Raw genomic sequence first — 21,146 nt, 5'->3', positions numbered from 1 at the left:
ATGCGGCATCTTTGCCAGATTTATGTGGCAGCTGCCCCAAAGACCGATGACAATTCGTCAGTTCGTTTGTGCCTGCGCTTCAGCTCGAGCAGATTTACGACTCTGGATTGCCCATTGTTTGGGACTGCGGCCAGTTATCAGAATCCATACATCAGCGAGAGGGAGACCCAACATGACGTATACGTAATATTAGTTACGTGTACAATCAATTCAGTGTTATGGCTTTTTCAAGTGCGATCCGACTTGTCCTTGAGTGCGGCGAATTTGATTCTCTTGCAAATGTGAATGCAATGAATGCAATGACAAAAATATTTAAATTTCCCCTGATTATACGATCGCCGCATGACTTTGGCTCGACCTTAGATTTATAATAGAGCTTAAAAGTGCAAATGCCATTGGATTTGTGTCAAGGCTCGTGGGCTCTTGGGATTAACCGACTGACTTATTGGAGAGCCCAGCTAATGCAGTAATGATTTAATCAGTTGGCTGCCCCATTGCCATCCATCACCCATCTTGTTTATTTTTCTGTTTATTTTTATATGTACTTTATTAAGTTTAAATAAATATTTACAAACAGACAGCAAGACGTACAGATTGTTCGAATAGATCGCTCCTACTGGATACTGGCTACTGGATACTGGATACTGGATGGAGAGTGTTCTTGTTCATTAAGACTAAGCAGTAAGAAACTAATTTAATACAACTCTCGGTTAAACTTAAACGGAAGCGGAAACGGAAACGGAAACGGCTTGGCTGGGCATCAGGAACATTCAAGTCTGTGCCTGTCTTCAGCGCGGGAGTATTTCAGGGCTCTCGTCTTCGATTCGAGTATTTCGATTACATATTTACAAACTAATTGCGCAGATTGCATTGGCTAAACGAAGTCGATTAACAAGTAACTGGCTCAGCGTAAAAATGGGACGATTTTAAGTTGGTTTCAAAAACCAACTGAACGGTGGAGGAGGTGGAGGAGGAGGAGGAGGAGGGTAGAGGATATAGGGTGGAGTTGACTAAAGTTAGGCATTAACTCGCAAGGTGTAGGAACCGCCACCGCCCTCGCTCTACCGCCTGCTGCTGAACTTGGACGCCAGCGAATATAATGACTTGAGCAGCTCCAGGGCCCGCCGGTCCGAGTTGGCCTCCAGTGGCGGGACCGTCGTCGTCGTGCTATCCTCCAGCTCCTCGACGCGGATCTCGAACTTGGTCGTCTCCTCGTAGCTGCCCGCCCCCGAGCCCGTGGTGGTCGGCAGATCCGTGGTCGTCGTGTAGCCCGGCGTGGTGCTGGTGAAGTACTCGCCTCCGCCGCCGCGTCTAAAAGTGGTCACCGGGATGCGGCCGGTGGTAGTGGTGGTGGTGCTGGTGGTGGCCAGCCGCTGCCTGGAGCTCTTTCCCCCGGCGACCGGTGACTTGCTGTCGATGTCGATGAGGGCGTTCAGCAGGTGCTTCCTGCTCCGCTCCAGCGCCTTGCCGTTGTGGTCGTCGCAGGTCTGGATGAGCAGCAGCAGCAGACTCAGCACCTGGCGGTCGTGCTCCGCCTTGGCCATCACGTTGCGCAGGTGCAGTGCCTCCTGCTCGTTGAGGCCGCCGAACAGTTTGTTGGCGATCCGCTGCAGCCCGCTGCTGGAGGGCAGCGCGTCCCTGGGGATGTCGTAGCTGCGGAAGATGTCCTCCCACTCGTAGCGCGTGGGCGTCTTGGTGGTCACCCTGTAGGCAAGGGGGGAGGCTGTCGTCGAGGTCGCGGTCGAGATCGAGGTGCTGGGCGTGGAGGTCCGCTGCATCAGGCCATCGTTGATGGTCAGGGGGTCCAGGAAGTCCGTCTGCGACTTCAGCGCCCACGGGTGCTCGGTGGGCTTGTGGGTGGTCACCAGCTTCTGGGGCCTGGCGTCCTGGAGCAGGTCGTTGCGGGACTTCACGAACGCCTGCGTCTGCTGCTGCTGCAGGAACTCCTCGCCGGAGTCCTGGCTCGGCGGCGCCAGCTCCCCGGAGAACTCCAGCTCCTGGCCGCGTGTGCTGACCGTGCTGCCCTCGAACGGCTCCATGGTGGTGGTAGAGTAGTCGGGCGCTGGGGTCGAGTCGAACTTGTGGTTGATCTCTGCGGCAATGCTGTTGGGCGTGGCCGTGGGCGTGGGCGCGGTGGCTGCCTCGGGCAGTCCCTTGGTGGGCAGGTAGTACTTGGCCGTTCCGTCGCTGAAGAGCGATGGATCGGTGGTGGTCACGGGCCGGAAGTTGGGGGTGCTCGGCGGCTCCGTGGGCCGGGCTCGGGCAGCCAACTCCGCACGGAAGGTGGCTGGGTTGTCGAGGTAGCTGGACAACGCGTTGGAGAAGATCTGGGCGATCTTGCGCGACTCCGGCTTCTCCGCCAGCGCACCCACAGTGGAGCCAGTGCTGCCGATCTGCGGGAACTGCTGGTACTTCGTTCCCGGCTCCGACTGCGTCCCGTTGGGCTGGCTGGAGAGCAGTCCGGCGCTGAGGTCGCCCTCGCCGGCACCGCGACCTTGGGCGGGCTTCAGGCCAAACAGGTTGCTGTACTTCTTCACGGTGGTGTCGCTCAGCAAACTCTTCTTGATGTCGTCCGCATTCTCGCTGATGGCCGGCGGGTTCTCCGAGGTGGTCAGCAGCGCGGTGGTGTCCGACGGCTTGGCGGTGGGCAGTGGGGGCGGCTTCACCGACAGCTTGGTCTTTACACCCGTCTTGTCCGGCTTTTCCGGCTTTTCCGACTTTTCCGGCTTCTCCGGCTTGCCCAGGGCATTGGCGGTCTCATTGTGCTCCTGGGCAAAGTACTTGGCGAAGGACACCAGGGCATCGGGTCCCGAGGACGGTGGAATCTCCAGGCCAACCCTGGCGGGAGCTGCCGCGGCTGCGTTCAGCTCCACGTCCTCGAACTGGTCCTTCAGGAGGTTCATGGTCTTCAGCATCTCCTGCACATTGCGGTAGACGGACTCATCCTTCACGGGATTCGGGGCGAAGAGGAGCACATCCTCTCCAGCTGCAGCTGCCGCATTCCCCCTCGGCGACTTGCCGCTCTTGGGCAGATAGGTTGGCCCGCTGCCGGCGGAGGAGGGAGACGGGGTGGTGGGCAGATAGTCGCGGCTCTCGGTGGACTTTGAGGGGGCTCGGAACTCCCCGGAGCTGGCCACGTCGTAGTGATGCCTCATGCCGATGACAACCGGCCTGAAGGTGCTGTCCAGTTCGATGCTGCCACTGGCACTGCCACTGGCACTGGCGGTGGGTCTGGCCTTGGGAGCCACGGAGGACTCGAGGAAAACACCTGAGCTGGCGCTTCCGAAGCGGTGGGGATTGGGTGTCGTGGCCACATGACCGCCCTTGATGTGGTTGAGCTTGCCCTCGGTGCTCTTCGACTTCGGCAGACTGGGCACGGTGGGCGTGTAGAAGGGCGTGGACTTGCTGGGCTCCAGGCGGCGCACCGTGGAGTGGCTTCCGGCGGAGTAGTGGGGCGTGGTCTGCGGCACAGAGCGCGTGGAGTGGGCCTCGAAGAACTCGGGTCTGTCCTTGATTAAGCTGGGAGCCGCCTTCTCCTTACTGTGCTCCTTGCTGTGCTCCTCGCTGCCACTGTAGCGATGCTGGCCCCTCTGGCCGTTGCGCGCCCTTTCGGTGGAGACTCCTCGCTCCTGGGAGGCCACTGGAGTTCGGCTGCGGGCGGGTTTGAGGAGCGTAACGTCGTCGTTGCTGTTGCGATTGGGGCTGCTGTCCGTGTGGGTTCGCCGCTTGCCGGAACCGCTGACGAACGAGGAGCTCTCGGCGGTGATCTGCGTCTCGTGGTCGTTGCTGTTGCTGTCGATGCTGGGCAGCACCTTGCGCTGCTTCTCGCCGGACACGTCGTCGAAGTCCACACTCTCCACCGAGGCAGGCACATCCTCCGCGGAGTCCATCCGCCTGTCGGGATTGATGCGAGCACCGGACCTGGCCTGACCAGCCACTGGAGCCACTGGAGCCACTGGAGCCACCTTGGGCTTGATGTTTAGCCCGCCGCCCACTATGTTGAAGCCCTGGACGGGAACCGAGGGCCGCACGCGGTGCACACGCTGCTTGTTGAGGATCTCGGCGCTCTCGGCGTAGTAGCCCGAGGAGCCCAGGCAGTTGACCTTGAACCACCAGTCGCAGGTGAGCTCGCTCTGCTGGAAGATCGTCCCGTTGGGGCAGAGGAAGGAGATCTTGCGGCCCTCCTCGCAGATATGGAAGACCTGTGGAGCAGTAGGTGTGGAGTGCTGGTAAGGATTCCCTTCAGTTTGGAATAGGCCACCCGCTCACCTGACAATCCGTTTCCATGTCGGCGAAGTAGCCGTTGCCGTAGGAGCGGCAGCTGAACGAGGTCTTGGGAATGCGCGGGTAGATGGGAAAGTCGATGCCCGGCCGCCCCACCACCCCCTGGTACACCTCGTAGTCCACGTCCTCGTCGGAGGCGCGCTTCTTCAAGTGGTGCTTGTGCTCGTTGCAGTTCGTGTGCGCCTCGTAGCGCTCCTCCTCGAACTGGGTGGCGCCCGTCTGCTTGGCCAATATCCGGGCGGGAGTGCGGTACTATGGGGCAGAGAGTGGAAGCGTACGGTGAATGTATATGGCAGGGATGTCACTCTTAGCTCACCTTTGACTCCGCGCTTGTGCATCCAAGGAACACCAGTACGAGAAAAACTGTATAGGTTAATCAAAAGGATTTATTCATTTCAACATTATTAGAAATTTATTATCAGAAACATTTCTCAATAATATAAGTATGAAATGTATACCACTACAGTATGAATATTAAATTTATACCACGAAAGTATGAAAACAAAACTAATAGAGCCTAAAAATAAGGACTTAGACTACAGTAGAATAGTCTAACTTCGGTATAGAAATGAAACTAAATAGTACGGGGGATATATTAATTATTATTGAATTATTAGTTTTACTATAACACTGTCTGCAGTTTATTTTCAAGGCACGCTTATGAAAAAAAACTTTATTTTTTTGTGTAGGCACTCATGTTGAGGCATTTTTTACTTCTTTTAAGGGAAAAATGTTTAAATTGATTAAGCAAAAGTTCAATAATGCATATTGAATTTGAGATTAATTTTCTCATCATAAGAAAATAGATGTATTCAAAATCCATGGTCTAGCAGTCTGAGATGTCCGAACCGAAAGCACCCTTCTAAGTAATCCTTCCTTTTTTTTTTGTCTTGCTCTTGTTTGTTTTTATTGTTTTGCCCAAAATCGAATTTGGGTTTAGCAAAAATAAATGTTTCTGTTTATTATTGCCTACATATAGAGTGCGCAGGGTTCCCGGGTTTCAATTCTCATAAAAGAATTTCGTTTGTAAGTACGCTTTTAGAAAATTATATTACAGTACATTTATAAGATAACAATTATAGCCCTATAAGTAAGCTTAACAGACATGAACGAATATTAACAAGAAGGAAAGCAAAGTTCATATACCCTTGCAGCTATTGCATTAATTAAATACTTTTGAAAACATTTAAATTATGATTTACTTGAGTATGTGCTGAAAAACATTGAAACTATGATGATTTGCAGCTCAATTATTAGATAGTTATTTTATATATTTTTATTATTTCTATGCGAGCTATATGCTATAGACGTCCGATTTTGATGAAATTTAAACCGTAATTCTGAAATATTAAACCATTACTATATCTCGAAGAACTAAAAAAAAAATTAAAAAACAGAAAAGTTATAATTTTTTTCATTTATTTTTATTGTTCCTATGGGAGCTATATGCTATAGTCGTCCGATCCGGCTCGTTCCGACTTATATATTACCCGCAATAGAAAGACAACTTTTGGAAAGTTTCATGCAGATAGCTTTAAAACTGAGAGACTAGTTTGCATATAAACGGACGGACAGACGGACAGACGGACATGGCTAGATCGACTCTACTAGTGATGCTGATCAAGAATATATATACTTTATAGGGTCGGAAACGTCTCCTTCACTGCGTTGCAAACTTCTGACTGAAATTATAATACCCTCTGCAAGGGTATAAAAAAAGCTGTCCTAACTGTGAGTTTGCTATTTATCAGTTCGAAATTAATAAGTTCTCTATCAAGCCCTTGAGAGCTCTTCAGTTCTCATTTTGAGTATAATGGATTCTCATCCGCGAGAAAACAGTTCAATTGGTTTTTTAACTTGGTGAAGAACAAAATGTTCTAACTTTATTTGACTCACAATGAGAATTTTTGGTCTTTGATTTTTTTAAGTACCAACATTTTCAGATTAAGCGCATTGTACTTTATTAATATTCTCTGCATACCCACTCTTTACTATTTTTTCAAGAATGGAGGTTTTGGTAACTTTGTAACTAAACTTGCAAATAATTACCTAAATACATACTAGTCAAGTCTTATTTGCCTTTTAATATTTAACTGCTTTTTATCACGAGTTCCTTAGAGCTCTTCTAATGGTGAAGAGTTATAAAGATAATTATAAACTGTTTAAGCGGAAACCTGCACGCTTGTCAAATGTTTAAAAATAATGCTTTAAATGAATCTTCTCGTGCTACACCGCAAGTATTTTCTTGTGAATAGTTTGGCTTGGCGATTTTTCTGGGCATTCTCCAGCGAAGTCTGGTTCATCATCGCTTCAGCTTTCGATTCTCCTTCGCCGTTTAGAATGTTTTCTTGATGGCGGTCCGGAGACCTTGACTTTTCCATTCAACTTGGATGGTAGACATTGCCAAATTACGCAAGACGCGACTACTGGGACTGGGACTGGCTGGAAGTGACTGACCCCAGGCCCCTCCAAATGCAATAATTAAATGTTAAAGCATAAAAACAATTAAAGAAGAAGAAACAGAAATAAAAAAGTCATGATGAACTGCGTCTTGAGTGGCGGTCGGCGAGGAAGAAGGGTTATTGAATAACCAAAATAGCCACAAGATTCAAGGCCCACTTGCTGCATAATCACTGCGACTATGCGACTATGCGACTATGCGATTAAGTGAATCATCGAAGAAGAGCCGCTGATGATTTGGTCGCGGGTGTTGCTGCCTTATTCAAATTAAACAATTGCCCATAATTTGTGCCCGCTGATTGGCAAGCGGGCTCAAATTCGAACGTCCGCCTCATCAAGCATACGCCACGCTGTACTCGCATCAATTTCGGATCTTCGATCGGTTTCGTGCCCCTCGCAGCGGGACGGTCTGCCAACTTAATTGAGAGGTGCCGTCGATGGGCGCGTAATTACTCAAAGACGGCCCAAAGAAGATTGCCAGCCATTGTTGGTTTTATTCGCCCGCGAGATGGCTGTCACTCATGCCCGCTTGGCATCTGGGTCTCGGCCAACACGCCCGTCCTAATGAGCCGTTCAAAATTGCACTTCCCAGGCGATCGGCCCATTCGTCCATTAATTCAAATCAAAGTCGCATTTAATCTGGATCCGGATCTGGACTACTGTCGCACGCCAGTCGGCCTAATGCCAACAACGAAGACGGCTCACGCAACTGGCTAAGACAAAGGCGCATTAACGCAATCTTGGCCGCTTTGCCGCCCACGCTTTGCGGCACACGCACAGCCATCCACCGTTAGTGATCAACGGTGATCTATGATGGGAAAATTATGAGTTGACAAGGTCAAGGATGTTGTCGAGCCGAAGAATGCTTTTTATTTGACCAAGTTTTGTTTTGTCTTAGGTGAATCGGATGTGATGGTTATATTTACTTGGTAGATTTGAAATAAATAAATTAAATAATATAAGGGTAAACATAATGTGTTTGAGAATTAAGTTGTTATAATATTTCAATGGAAATTTTATATGTGATTCCAGTGTATGACCTTTTGAACTTATCAACTTACCGCACAACAGGTTGAGCTGCGTACACCGCATTTTGTATTTGGAGTTGCCTGAAAGACAGAGGGAAGCAGAGAAACAAATCTTTAGCTAGTTAACAAAATTATGAATATTTATTGCACAATATCGTGGGAGATGCCAAAATTAAAGAAAGAAAAAAAGAAACGGAATAATAATTGTTGTCGAAAACACGTACACACCGCAAGGCGCCTTATTGGGTAATAGAAATTATACGAAAACAACGGCACAAATAGCAAATGTACTCTGCGCTTGCACAAATCGCCGGAGAAGAGTTGTCAATGAGCCGAAGGGGCCAAACAAAGGCAGAAGCCATCTCAGCAATTACATAACTCGTAGACGCCCACAAACGCATGCAGAAATGTGCGGCAGCTCGTTAGATACATCTGCTCGCCATATAGATTTATTCAGAAACGTAGATAGTCAGATACTCAGATACTCAGATATGCAGATTCGCAGTCTGTATCTTGTATCTGTGTATCTTGTGGCCATAAATTATTACATTTAGGCTGCCCAGGAACAGATGCCAGGCGCCGACCAGGAGTAGGAGTGAAAGTCATTCAGTCAGTCATTCAGTCAGTCATTCAGTAAGTCAGTCAGTGAGGCACTCAGTCAATCCCAAGTCACATTCACTTGAAACAGTGGAACAGAGCGCCGAGTACCGCTTCGCCCGCTTCCGTCAGCTCATTTTCGCAGCTGTTGTCGCTGCTGCCGTAGTTGCTGTTCCCGTAGTTTCTGCGTACTTTGCATAATTTCGAATAATTGTTTTAATTTGCACAACGGCAAACAATATCTTTGATACGGGGGGCCGGGGGATCAGCAGCAAAAACCAGGGGGATCAGCAGCCAGCAATCGGCTGGCCCGGCGACACTATTTCAATTAAATCATTTTCAATGGTTTGGGTAATTTGGCCGCCGCCAAGACAATGGATTGGAGTGCCTTACGTAACGCGGGTGTTTTCAATAACAATGCAAAATCGAACAGAATACCGATATCTCATTCGATGCGAAGAACATAAGTCTAAATCGAAATTAGCCGCAGCCTCTCAAGACGACGAAGATTCTGCTTTTATGCATTGTCTGCTGGGTTCTTCGGTTGCCGAAATTGCTTTTTGTATTTAAATTAGTAGATTGCCTTGGCGCTGTTCTCCTCTCCTCTCTTCTATTCTCTTCATTTCTCGCTGGCTGTTTGCATAAAATATTCTCACACCTAAATTTAATTTCGTCAAAATAACGAAATGTAGACAAAATTAAGTTGCTGCAGCGTCTGTGGTAATAGGCATGCAGAGGGCTTGACATTAAAATTTAATAAACACTGTACGAAGAGTGGATTAGCCAAGCGGTCTGTTAAAGTTCAAGAGTGGCACTGGCTTGTCTGCACAGGTTTTAATTTCAATTCACGATTCTCAATTTGCAATTACACGAATCAAGAGTCTGTCATTGCCAAGGCTTTGCCAAAGCGAATCGAACTGCCTTAAATGGCGATTAGTCTTGGGAAGGTCAAATCGGATTGGTTTGATAAAATAAACTTATCTAACGGACTTATGAACTATGCTCCTCGCTTGAGTACTTCCTCCCAACGGACTAATCATATAGTATTAATCATATTGTTTACACAATAATTCGCGAGACAGCGAGGCAAGAAACTCAATCATCTTGGCGGCAAAATGTAGCGAAAAGTGCTCAACGACAACAATGACAAATAAGGAAGTTTCACCGCCGAATCACTTTCGGGCCACAAAAAGTGTCAACGCCATGGCAAGAGCAGGTGTTGTGGTTGTGCCAACATCCAGCACCATCACCAGCACCATCACCAGCACCAGCAAAATAATAAGCTCAGACTGAGGCTGCATTATGCGCACCATGCCGAGGGTCTGCGCCATCAAAATTCGGTTCCGCCTTCAACAAAGGCGCAGAGTTTGGAGCTCGGAGTTCGGGGAGCTCAAGATGGATATGGCAAGGATCGATGCATGTGCATCCAGCGATTGCCTGGGTCGCTTTCGCAGAGCGGAGTGTGAGGAGTGCAAGTGCCTGTTAAATCGTTTTAACCTTTTTGTCAAGTTGCCGCTTAACCTTTACGGTTGCTGAGCTGACATGAAGGAAGCATTTGTTTTTTTCCGCAGCCTTTCTTGTTGTTGCAGTCTCTGCCGCTTTTTGCCGCATTGTATTGTGGCAAAGTGTTGAAACCCGCAAGTGAACACAGCTCAGAGCATAGAAACTAAGGCAAGCCGCTGCTCTGCTGCTTCTGCTGCTGCCTTCTTTTCCGCCGACCACATGGCGTATACGTGTTATTCGAAGATTTGATTTATTTGTTTTGGCTTTTCGTGTTGCTGGATTGTGGCTGCTATCTGCCCTGTTGCCTTGCATCGACTTGTGTGTGGCCTTCTGCGACGACGGGTAAATGGTTTTTTATTTCATATTATTTGTAACTCGTGTGCCGTTGAAGAAAAGGAAAATTTCACCTTTACCGCCGCCACTCATTATGAAACGGCTGACTCGCCTTGCCGGCCATTCCTGTTGCAAAACTTGCATAGAGTCAAGCAGGCGCATCTTCAATCGAAGCCCCCACGATTAACACGGCGGACTAAGGAAAATCTAAAACTTGATTGCAGCTTTTTGTTTGCTCAGCGCGATTGGGAGTGCCATGCAGGTGCGGATGGATATGCTGGTCATTTGGCTAATGGTGGGAGAGAAACTGTCTGCCGATGGAAAAGGCCGTTGGCATCCTGCGACCAAATCAGCTAGTCACGAACATCTCAAAGACTAACTACTGCAATGTTCTGGTATTTCCATATCATAGATTAAATCAACTTATTCCAGTTCCTGACTGACTCATTTGTTTTCAGCGTTAGTCTTTGACTTAAGCAAATGTTATGCTAATTTCTCATAATTAATCACCAAAACGCTACCAACATTCTGCTATACATCTAAATAGATTCAGTCATACTATTTTACCTGACACCAAAGCCAAGCCAAAACAAAACCAAATTAAAATGTTAAACATTTTAAATGGCAACGCACAGTTGCTTTTGCCTAAGCTTTTGGAAACAAACAAAATAAACTGTGTGAAAAATGTCATTATAAATGCATAAAAGTCTAATCACTTGGCTCCGGCTGCGATTCCCAGGCAAATGTTTTGAAAGTGCCCTCTTCGCCGCCATTGTGCATTTCGTTTGTTTATTTTACAGCGGATTTGGCAAGCATCATTTGTTGGTCTTTGTTGTTCCTAAAAGTCTTGCGAGGCGGGCAATTAAAATAGTATTTTATATTGGCACATCCGAGCGATAAAGATCACTTTTCGGGCCAGCCCTAAAGAAACGCGATTTGGGATTTATTTCGCTTCTTTCTTGGACCTTCCTGGCCCATAAATCATTTTGAATACTTTCATAACGATTCGGGCCTGTACAAATAGTCATAATTGGATTACTGAATAAATGTTTGCCGTTTGTTGTTTAGGTACCTGCATCTCCGCTTTGAATGGCAGATGCTATAAGCTATAATGGATCTGAACAGCTAAAAACACATATATCAGACAGTTCAAACGAAATATGTATGACTTTATTCAAATGAAAGAGGAGTTTGAGACAGTTTTTCGGGTAAACAAGTCATCAATCACAGCCCGTACGTTGAATTTGTGACACAACACGTACTCGGTGACATTTTGTTTGGCCAGCAATTAATCATAACCCATTCAGGTATCCTTACACTTCCAACTGAAGTCAATCGAGCTGACATAAAATCCCAAGTGTGAATGTGCGTCAGACAGGGCATGTAAATTTTGCAATAAGAAGACTTTTTGCTATACCTTTTTCAAGAGTCTCTGGGCCCAGAGATTCGGCAGATAGGCGGCCAGACTGCGGCTGCGTCGGACGATGCCCGCTGGCCCGATGTTGATGCACTGACCTACGTGTCGCTGATGCACCCAGACACGATGTGGTAGCAATTATTGCCACTGCCGCCGCTGTGGGGCAAGCAGTTTTGGGCCCCAAGTCGCTTGAGCTGCATTTCATAGCCGCCAGAGTTCGACGTGCTAATAGATTTTGAGGTCAAATGCAATCGCTTTGGCTGCCGCCGCCGCCGCCGCCGCTGCTGGCCATTTTTCCGCCTTTGATACAATTTTCGGCCGCTTTTTGCCCAAGAATTCTTGTGCATTTCCGTGCAGCGTTTTTGTGCCGGCCACTCATTTGCAATTTGTGTGGCTCTTGGCTCTTGGCTGTTGGCAGTTGGCAGTTGGGCGAGAATGAAAACCGAAATACTGTGGCGGTCGGAGGCATAGCAGAAGTCACTTTGACGCTTCGTGGCAGCCGCCTGTCAACTGCTTCACACTTGGCCATTTGGGGGCGAGTAGGAGTCGGAGCTTGGAGCGCGGAGCGCATTCATGTGCCTAGGCTTAGGCTTAGGCTTAGGGGAACCCAATTTGTTGGGGCCACGCAAATTGCCGGCGATTTGTAAGCCAGCGAAAATCATTTAGCGCCGAATGTGAAGATGATTTCCATTTTTTGTTCAGCCGTTTGCGTCGCGCCCCAGCAATTCTTCATGCAAGAGCTGCCGCGGGGCGGTGGATGGATCTGCCATTGGCATCTGGCCCATTTCGCAGTGGCTCCAATGCAGCCCCGAGTCGGATCTTCCAGTGGGCAGTGCTGGTGCTACTTAATTATCGGTTAAACATATTTCGGCTTGTTTGCTCAGCAGCTCCCCGAAAACTGTTTGCCCGCCGGATCATAAAAAGCTGTTGTAATAACGAGAGTACCGCTCACACTATAGTTAGCCGGCCATAGCATTAAAGCCGCCAAGGTAATTGCGGAGCATCGGGCTATGCCACAATGCCATAACGAGGAGCTGGGGCCCTGGGGCCCGGAAGCTCCAGCTACTTAATCCGAATTCGGGGCTCTGAGAATTGAAATCGGAATTTGCATCTCAAGTCTTTTATGCATATCAAATATCATCTGGCCATTTCTTCTTGATCTAATGGTCCATTAAAAGTTTTAATCTTACTGAGAAAGGTGTTGTCATCAAATTAATGACTGTTCTGGTCCATGAAAATAATTTTGCAAAACATTCGTCCGGATTTGGCATTGATCTAAACAAAAGACTCAAGCAAAAAACTTGATTTCAAGCGGGGTAAACAGGCATAAGACATATAATTAAACTGTTAAATAAATGTGGATAATTAAACAAAATTCGGAAAAATGTACTTAAATAATGTGTAAGATCTTGATGTACTTGATGTTTGTCTTGAAATCAAAATGCTAATCGCAAACTGAAGAAAAGTGGTTGCAAATTAAACAACCTACTCCGTTTGACTTTGTGAAAGTATTGCAATAATAAATATTTCGATCGGCTGAAGATCAATCCGGTTCGGCACATCTAACCTAACCAACCTCCCAATTCCTGTATTGCCTCCTCCAAGTCGCCGATTTGCTGTGTCACCCATCGAAGGCACACACGCGGAAATTAATCCCCCGCCAGTGCTCACATAACGATTGAGTTGTCACCGAGAAGATATATAACTTTCGGTAGGATGTGCCAAGTTTTCACAAACAACCGAAAATATCAAGAGATAACAATTGAAAGTGCCGCTCAGCCAGTTTCAATTGATATGGGGCAATCTGCTGGATTCGAGCTGGCAAGCGCAATTTATGACAGCCGGGCGGCAGACACTGACACGCCGGCAACAATTGCAGCAGAAAACCAGTAGCACCAACTACCAACTCTTAACTACCAACCACCAACCACCAACCGCCAACTGCCAACAAGCAGCCAACTCGAGCGGCAATTAATAAGTAATTGCTGTTGACGTCGTCGGCTGTTGCCACAGCATCAGCGGCAGAAACAATTGCAACTCGGATTCGTTCTTTTGTGTGGCTCGACTCCAGACTACGCATATTGGGGTCAGCGTTTGTTATCGGGGCGCCACGTATTTATGTCACCTGGTTAAATAACCCACTGGTGGCTTAATTACAGCCAGCAACAATGGCCAACCGACTCCATCTGAGTCAGTGGGGCTTGCGGCCTTTCCTCGCAGTGCTTTTCCTCGTCGAGATGGCCTTTTTGTGATTGCTTCAACTTGCACCCATCTTCATGCACTCACACCATGTACACCAGGTACACCATGTACACCATGTACACCATGTACACCAAGTACACCAAGTGTGTGTTGGCCATAACATACAGAAAGATGCCGAGATCTGAATTAGTTGCTTATTGTTTGGAGTAATTTTTTCTTGTTTGCCTGTTGCCGCGTAAATGAAAGTCACTTTTGATTTGGATTTTGTTATGATTCGATGTTCGTTTAGCGTGTCAGTGGCGGAAAACGAAAAAGTTCAAGCGGAAATTGCCGGGAAATTTATATTTTTGCTTGCTCTTCAGCCAGAAAACGTAATCCGCAGATGTATTAAGGTAGGTTCATAGCTCAAAACACGATTCTAGAGTGCCCACTCCGAACTGCAAACAAAAGACCCAAGTAACGAACTTGACTTTGGCACGACAAGAAAAACGCTTTTGTTGCCTTTGCTTTTTGCCATTTTCAAGCGCGCGTCTGTAAGCGACAACAAGTTTCCCAAATATCAAAGTGTTTTTGTGTAGCAAACATGATTATGACTGTTGAAAGCTCTTGTCATTTGGTTGCCTTCGCGCGCTTGATTGTGCTTGAAAATATCGAACAGCGTCGAGGAATCAAATGCGGAATTTGTTTCTGACTTCTTTGATTTATTGACTCGATTTTCAATGGTACGCATGTGAGGTAGGCGTCTCTAATTGGCTGTCAGCTGTTGGAATTGAATCAGTGTCTGATATTGATAGCAATTTGTGTGTGCTGCCTACTTAAGTAGTGCCCAATAAACGATTATTGACAGTTTATTCTTGCTGTTTTTATTTGTAATGACTGCCGCCGCGGTGCTTTTAATGGCAATATATTAGTGGGAACTATTTGCCGCAGTAAATTTATTGATCGGCACTTTTAATAACCCGCAGTGAGAACGGCAGTATTAGATTCTAGCCTTGGCCGACACCTTTTGAAAATAAAAACCCATTAGTGTCTTCACATTTTGGTGTGTGTTTTTATGAATCATGAAGCCACCCAACAACCTGTTCTTCGGTCGTGATTCCAAAGAATCAAATGCGCATCCTTAGCGCGAGCCAAATGATGTCACTCGCCCGAATTAGATCCTGCCTAAGAGGTAAACAAACAAATAATCTGGAATCAGGTTCTTGGCAACTGTAAAATAACGAATTAATTATCTAGATATCAACTCTTTGATAAATACAATATGCGTAGAAAGAAAGCGCTGTGCCAAACTTGTTCAGTCGCTTTATGGCTGGCAAAGACTCACTCGTTCTTTATTGTTACTAAATGAATGAGGGAATATTGATAATTGAGATTATTAGGTTTAAATCCAAATTTTATTTTGACTGTTTTGTGGCCAAACAACTGGTACTAAAACGAACTCCTAATACAACAAATTGCTCGGCTACCATGAAATACGATCCGATTTGTTGAGCTTCCAAAAGATGCCCAATGCTATAAAATGTTTATGTGCAACACACTATCAAACTTGGAAGCCTCTTCTCCATGAAGTTCACCCCAGACCATGTCGACCGAAATGCCATGCAACTGGCAGCCCTAAAATGGCCTAAACTTAGCATGTCAGGCCATGGAGGTCAGCATCTTGGCCTGACATTTAGCCTGCCGCCCGGCTGGCCATATATTAAGCTGAAGGCGGCTATGGCTATATCTGGGTGGATGGGGTCCATTAAAAGACCGACAATCGCTACGCAATTCGCGACGCACGTGTGTCTTGATGAGCGAGCAGAGTGCTAGTGCTGGCATTTAGCCGCTGAATGAATATAATGATCATATTTAGAGTCGTGATGTAATTGAACGGTTTACGCACGCCAGCAAATAGCTATTATTAGGGAAAAGCTTGATGCAGCATGAATTTGATAAATTATAGTTAAATGCCTGCGCCAAAGACATCATAATGTTGCAACACCTCACCACTCTCGGCTAAGTACCGTTGCTAAATTCACACAATTCCTTTGAAAAGTTCAAGTTCGTTGGTTTTTGTCTTCTATTTGTTCACGAAAAGATTGACAATTGGGTTATTTATGGCTCAAGTGCACTCTACTGACATTTTGTCTGATGACAAAAAGTGAACTTTTTTATGGCTCGTTGCAAGTTCGTTGCCAAAGTCTTTCGTTTTCTGCGGCTGCACAAAAGAGCCCCCAGATGGACATTTGTAGAAGTGCTTTAGCTATAAACAAACCACGATGATGCGCAATAATAACTTGGGGAAAAAACCCCAGTGAATCCGCCTAGAATATGTTGAAATCTTGATCTTGTAAAAAAACGCAAAAATATACAAAACATGAACATTATTTACACTTCATTAATCACTAAAGACGGGCCACAAAAACAGCACCAGCAAAGCACCTCAAAGCAGCAACAATTGTGAGGTTGTTTGTTTTGTCTACAAGGAATCGCCAGATACTTTTACTCGTATCTCTCGGATGCGGCTCATTGGCTTTTCAGCGAAGCGCACGCAGCGCCAGTTAACGCATCAACACTTGAATGCGATGCAAGCTACACGACTACAGCGATTTGAGACAACACTGCCTCGGTTGCTGGAGGGGAATCCTCCTTTTGGGCACGGGGTATTGTTGCTTGAATGACTTTTTAATTTATTTGCCATTTCTTTCGCTGGCAACGTTAATGAGCAGACCAGACCAGACCCGAACAGACCAAACCAGACCATCTTGGCCAAACTAGAGCCGGCTAAGACTTTAACAACAGCCACTCGCATTTTGAACTTTTATCTGGCCATCTGCAGAAAACAACGGGCAAAATTATATTGTAGCATTTTGTTACATTTGGGGCAGCCGGCTGGGTTTTGTTTTATTTTCGCCTGCCTTCGGCTCGTCTCCCCAGTCAACTTTAACCTCCTGCCACATAAAACAAAACCCCTTTCCCCTTCCCCTTTCACCCCACCACACTCCTCTGTGTGGGTGTGTGGGTGTGTGTGATGTGAAAGACGTTAAGTCACACATTTGGCCTAAATTTGTCTTTTCTCTGAGCCAGCCTTTCCTTTGTTCATTTGCGCCACGAGGCTGTACTGTAGAAGAAAACAAATCTGCGCACCTCTTGACATTTAAGGCGCATTTCCCAATTCCAGCACTACTTTCTGCGACCCCCTGGCCGAGTTGCTCGCCCAGCAATCAGCAATCAGCCATCACAGGCTGAGCAGCAATTGAAATTATCTAACACAAAAATGCTGCAGCTGCGAATGCAAATTTGTGTTTTCTTCTGCGGCCCAGCCCCCTCCCAAGGGTTTGTTCTGAATTAAGCAGCCACCGCTGCCGTTTATCCTTGAACTGTGTGCTCAGAGCCGCCAGCATTATCTTGGATTCGTTAATAACAATGCCACGTCGAGGCAACCACTGCGGTTGCAAATTTTGCAACACTAAATTTATGCAGTAAAAATTAGAAAACCTAACAAAAAATTGAAATGCATGCCGGCAATTTTGAGGCTTTTAATTGCTGTATCTGTTCATCTAAGCAAGCCAACAATTTGCAAATTAATCATCAGCCAAGAGTCGCCTCAGGCATTTTGAAGATTTATGGAAATTGTTTGTCGTTTATTTGGCTAGAACCAATTAGTTTTTACATTGGTCAGCTTAAATACAAGAAGTCAAGCTACTGCTGGTTCTTTAATGTTAAAGACTTTGATTTAAGAGAGCTAGCTTGATTAAGTTATTATATTTAATCGATTAATAGACGGATGCTGGTGGAGGCTAAACTTTGGGATAAGTATTTGAATTTTAATAAAATATGTTAATGATTGTGTTTCAAGGATTCCAAAAATATTTATATATTAATTAGCTTGTCATTGTCTGCGCCTTAACTCCTGTGTAGATTTCATAAATCTATACTATGTCTCTGGAATTATTAAAATATATTAGCTATTCACATTTTTTTAGGTATGAGCTTTAATTTGAACTCTTCTTGGATATGATATTTAATTAATGGTTAAGTATGCTATAACAATTTAGTGTGCTTAAAAAATGAAACGCTCAAGCGGTAAGTATTATAATTTTGTTCAAATGTTTTATCATTGTCTAGCTTATTGAAGATGCCAGTAAACTTGCATAACTTCAAGAGCCACCATTATGCAGCCAACGCATTGACATTTTACCAGCATCTGTGCTGACTGGCCAAAAGTAGTAATAAAATTACGTAGAAAATGCATGCAATAAATCTAAGCAAGATGATGCTTTGTGAAAGGCAACGACTTGGGCACACAACCATTTTGTATCCATTCATGCGTACGAAATGCGTTTGGCATTTTATTAGAAGCCTCGGAGTTATTCAGCTGTCGATCTGCAAGGCTGTCGAAATTCTCGGCTAAGTATTCTCGGCTCACTCACCTTTAAGCGGCATCAGCACCATTGAATGTCAGTTTGTGGAGCAGTAACACTCGGCAAAGTCAGGTAACTAACTGTGGCAGCAACTCAATCTTCCACAGCTTCCTTTTTTGCTTTCAGTTTCGTGATTGAAGTAATATGGAGGTTTCGCCGTAAACTTATTTATGACAAAGTTTTCCGCTCTCCGACTGGGTTATTCGTAGCGTTTTGTTGTTTTCGGTTTTCTTGTGAATATTACTTAGATGGTTGCATGTTATTTGTTATTGTTGCTTGTGTTGTCTCACTGTGCTCGATTATTTGGTTTATTATTTGTTATGAGCTAGAGTGGGATCAGATTGTAATGCACAGATTACACGATTTAGTTGATATTTTTGGTGGTAGCACAAAATCACTCCAAGCTCTTCATGTCTGCACTATTCCTAATGCCATTAGACGAAACAAAAGTCTGGTAATTCCAAAGCGAACTAGTTAAAATATTGACGTTATGTTTGGGACGAGGTCAAATCCATGTTAGAAAAACAATAAATTTATTCATTAAAATTCAGGAAACATATTGCAGACCAAAGCGTGAAATGATCTTGTTTTATTTTGTGTTTAATGGTTTTTAATCCTTCAAACTTGAAAACTCGTTCACGATTGTTTCTTTTAAAATATGTTTTTAAGGTCCTTGGTGCTTTAAAACGTGTTCCTTGGAAATACAGTTTTGCTCCTTAGACAGTAAAAAAATATCTTTTGAGATCACAAGAGTCTGCAGAATTGAACACCATGAGCACTTTATTTTTCTTTAATTTATCACTCAGATTAGTGGGAAAATACAGTAAGAGCCAGAGCCAGACGAACAGAAGACGTCTTCACCCGTACGATATTCACATTTGAATGTTTCAATTGGCAAATGCGGCGTCCAACTTTAGTAGTTGAGCGGACCGCAGACTCGAAACTCTGTTTAGCGAAAACGCTCGCCAAGCCACCGCAAACACAGCAAAAGCAAAGCCACTCGTCGTCGCCGATCCGGACGAACTTACCGCCCAGCGAAGATCGCTGCCACATCTTCCTCAATTCCCAAAGAAGCCCGAAGACTGGCCAAGATCCAAAAGCAGCCGCAAAGGCAAACAAAGTCAGAGTGTCTTTACAACCGGTCCAGCGATCAGCTGATCGCTTTGATCCAGAGAGGGGCGGAAAGCCGAAGACCAGAGCCCAAGTCTTCGGGTTCCGAACAGCTTAACAGAGCCGCTTCGGCGGAGAAAAGCTTAACATTAATGTTATCCAAATGAAGGCAGTTAATTAGATCATCTAAAGTGTAATATCATACTTCATCCATCATCCTTATCCATACAAGTCTGTAATTTAAATACTTTTAATATTAAATATTTGAAATTGCATTCAATTGCACTCTTAATTCACCTATTATATTAAGTTTTCTTCCGTAAATAATTACACATTCGGCTAAATATAAAACGTTCCAACATTTCTCCCTTCAGCAAAACAATTTAGTTTTTTACAAGAACAAATAATAATTTATTTTGCAACTTATGTTGTCATTGTTATGTTTAGGCAGTGAGTTTTTTTTAAGAATATTGAGCCTGTATAATTAGGTCATTAGAAGCTAGCGGGTTTTTTCGAAAGCGAATGATCAAATTATTTACGATTCGGGCTTCATTAGAACACAAATATAATCCCAAGAGCTAAAAATTTGCTTCAAAACTTTTCATTTTAAAAAGAGTGCATTTATTATCGTCTTCAATAAAAACTTTTAAGCCGAATATATATTGATTTGAAATGCATGTTACTAATTAATGTTTTTAGAAACAGGTAAACTCTAATAACACCCTTTTGGGTATAATTATATTTTTTAGTCAAGCCAATACAATTTACCTTACTTTAAAACTTACTACCGTTCATTCAGATCGATTTCGAAATTCATCACTGCAATAATACTTTTAAGTTGTGTTTAAACGGTTGACATCCAAAGGATCCATTTAATTGCGTTAAATGCAGAGCACATTCAAGTGAAATGATTTCAGTCAATCAGCAAGATGACAACATGAAAATCCATAAACCTTTAATGAGAAAGGGGAAGCACTTGTAGGGCTTTCGGACTGGGACCGGGATTTCGGTCTGGTCGATGAGCTGGTCGATGGCTCGATCGCTCGTGGAAGGCATAACAAACAAAATCGCAAATTAAAGATTTGAAATGCTGGCAGTGACGACTTTTTGACTTGAGGCGTTTCTTGTTTCTTGGCTTGTTCCTCGACTTCTATTTTCTTGCCGGCTGCAATGGACAATGGGGCGAAAGGGAAGACAGCTGAAGAGTTGACAGTGGACAGATTTTATTATGATTTTGGGGCAGCGTCGTCGGGGCCCAGCAGCCCCTGGTTGCATAATATTGTTGTTTGATTTTGGCTGGGTTCATCTGCGTCTCTCTGGCCTGCCAGCGTCCACTTCTTCCTTCTGCACACGAAGGCAGATGCAGATGCAGATGCCGATGCCGATGCCGATTCATTGCGCCTGCGATTATGGATTCGGTGTAGCAAAATGCTTAAATAATGGCAGCCGCAAATATTCCCACGAATCTCCAGCCAAGGGGCATCGCGCAGCCAGCAGTAGCTATCCAGCATTGGATCATCGCCAATTGCTGGCGGTTCATGTAAAATTAGCATTGGATTCTATTAAAAATCAGAAGTGATGGTCGTAATGGGCCTGCAGTTGGCGCTTCTGCCTGCTTAACGTGACTTTAATGGCGAGTTGGTTCTGGTTATAGTGTAGTGCCTTTCATTAAAAGATATTGACAATGTTTTGTGGCTTGCCCCTTGCAAATGACATTGAGTCTGCAGCTTTTCTCATTACGAATGGCATGCTATCTTAATGAATTGCTCAATTGATAACTTCAAATGGATTTGCAGGCAATAAAAA

The 21,146-nt window shown here is 45.3% G+C and overlaps 1 protein-coding gene across 5 annotated transcripts; it reads right to left on the bottom strand.

Moving 5' to 3' along the window:
* Positions 1-526: 526 nt before the first annotated feature.
* Positions 527-19,307, bottom strand: LOC128252666 (mucin-12). Of its 5 annotated transcripts, none has more exons than XM_052980592.1 (6): positions 19,259-19,307; positions 18,240-18,555; positions 7,806-7,853; positions 4,601-4,647; positions 4,270-4,536; positions 527-4,202 (listed from the first exon to the last, which is right to left on the bottom strand). In XM_052980592.1, exons 2-6 carry the CDS (start codon positions 18,259-18,261, stop codon positions 1,062-1,064), a joined length of 3,525 nt encoding a protein of 1,174 aa, XP_052836552.1. In that variant the 5' UTR covers positions 18,262-18,555; positions 19,259-19,307; the 3' UTR covers positions 527-1,061. The 5 variants fall into 5 exon arrangements, with proteins under 5 accessions (XP_052836552.1, XP_052836550.1, XP_052836551.1 ...); XM_052980590.1 differs by lacking the exon at positions 19,259-19,307 and adding an exon at positions 19,107-19,236; XM_052980591.1 differs by lacking the exon at positions 19,259-19,307 and adding an exon at positions 19,098-19,224.
* Between the last annotated feature and the right edge of the window lie 1,839 nt (positions 19,308-21,146).

Source organism: Drosophila gunungcola, chromosome 3R (genome assembly GCF_025200985.1).
Source record: "Drosophila gunungcola strain Sukarami chromosome 3R, Dgunungcola_SK_2, whole genome shotgun sequence".
Taxonomy (NCBI): domain Eukaryota; kingdom Metazoa; phylum Arthropoda; class Insecta; order Diptera; family Drosophilidae; genus Drosophila; species Drosophila gunungcola.
This window is presented reverse-complemented; position numbering and strand designations above follow the sequence as displayed.

Bases quoted from the DNA above. Each gene is read 5' to 3' on its own strand.
- LOC128252666 (XM_052980592.1), bottom strand. From the start codon at position 18,261: ATGGTGCTGATGCCGCTTAAAG. The intron at 4,537-4,600 runs GTGAGCTAAGAG...TCTGCCCCATAG, and splicing joins GCACAAGCGCGGAGTCAAAG to TACCGCACTCCCGCCCGGAT. The intron at 4,203-4,269 runs GTGAGCGGGTGG...ACTGCTCCACAG, and splicing joins ACATGGAAACGGATTGTCAG to GTCTTCCATATCTGCGAGGA.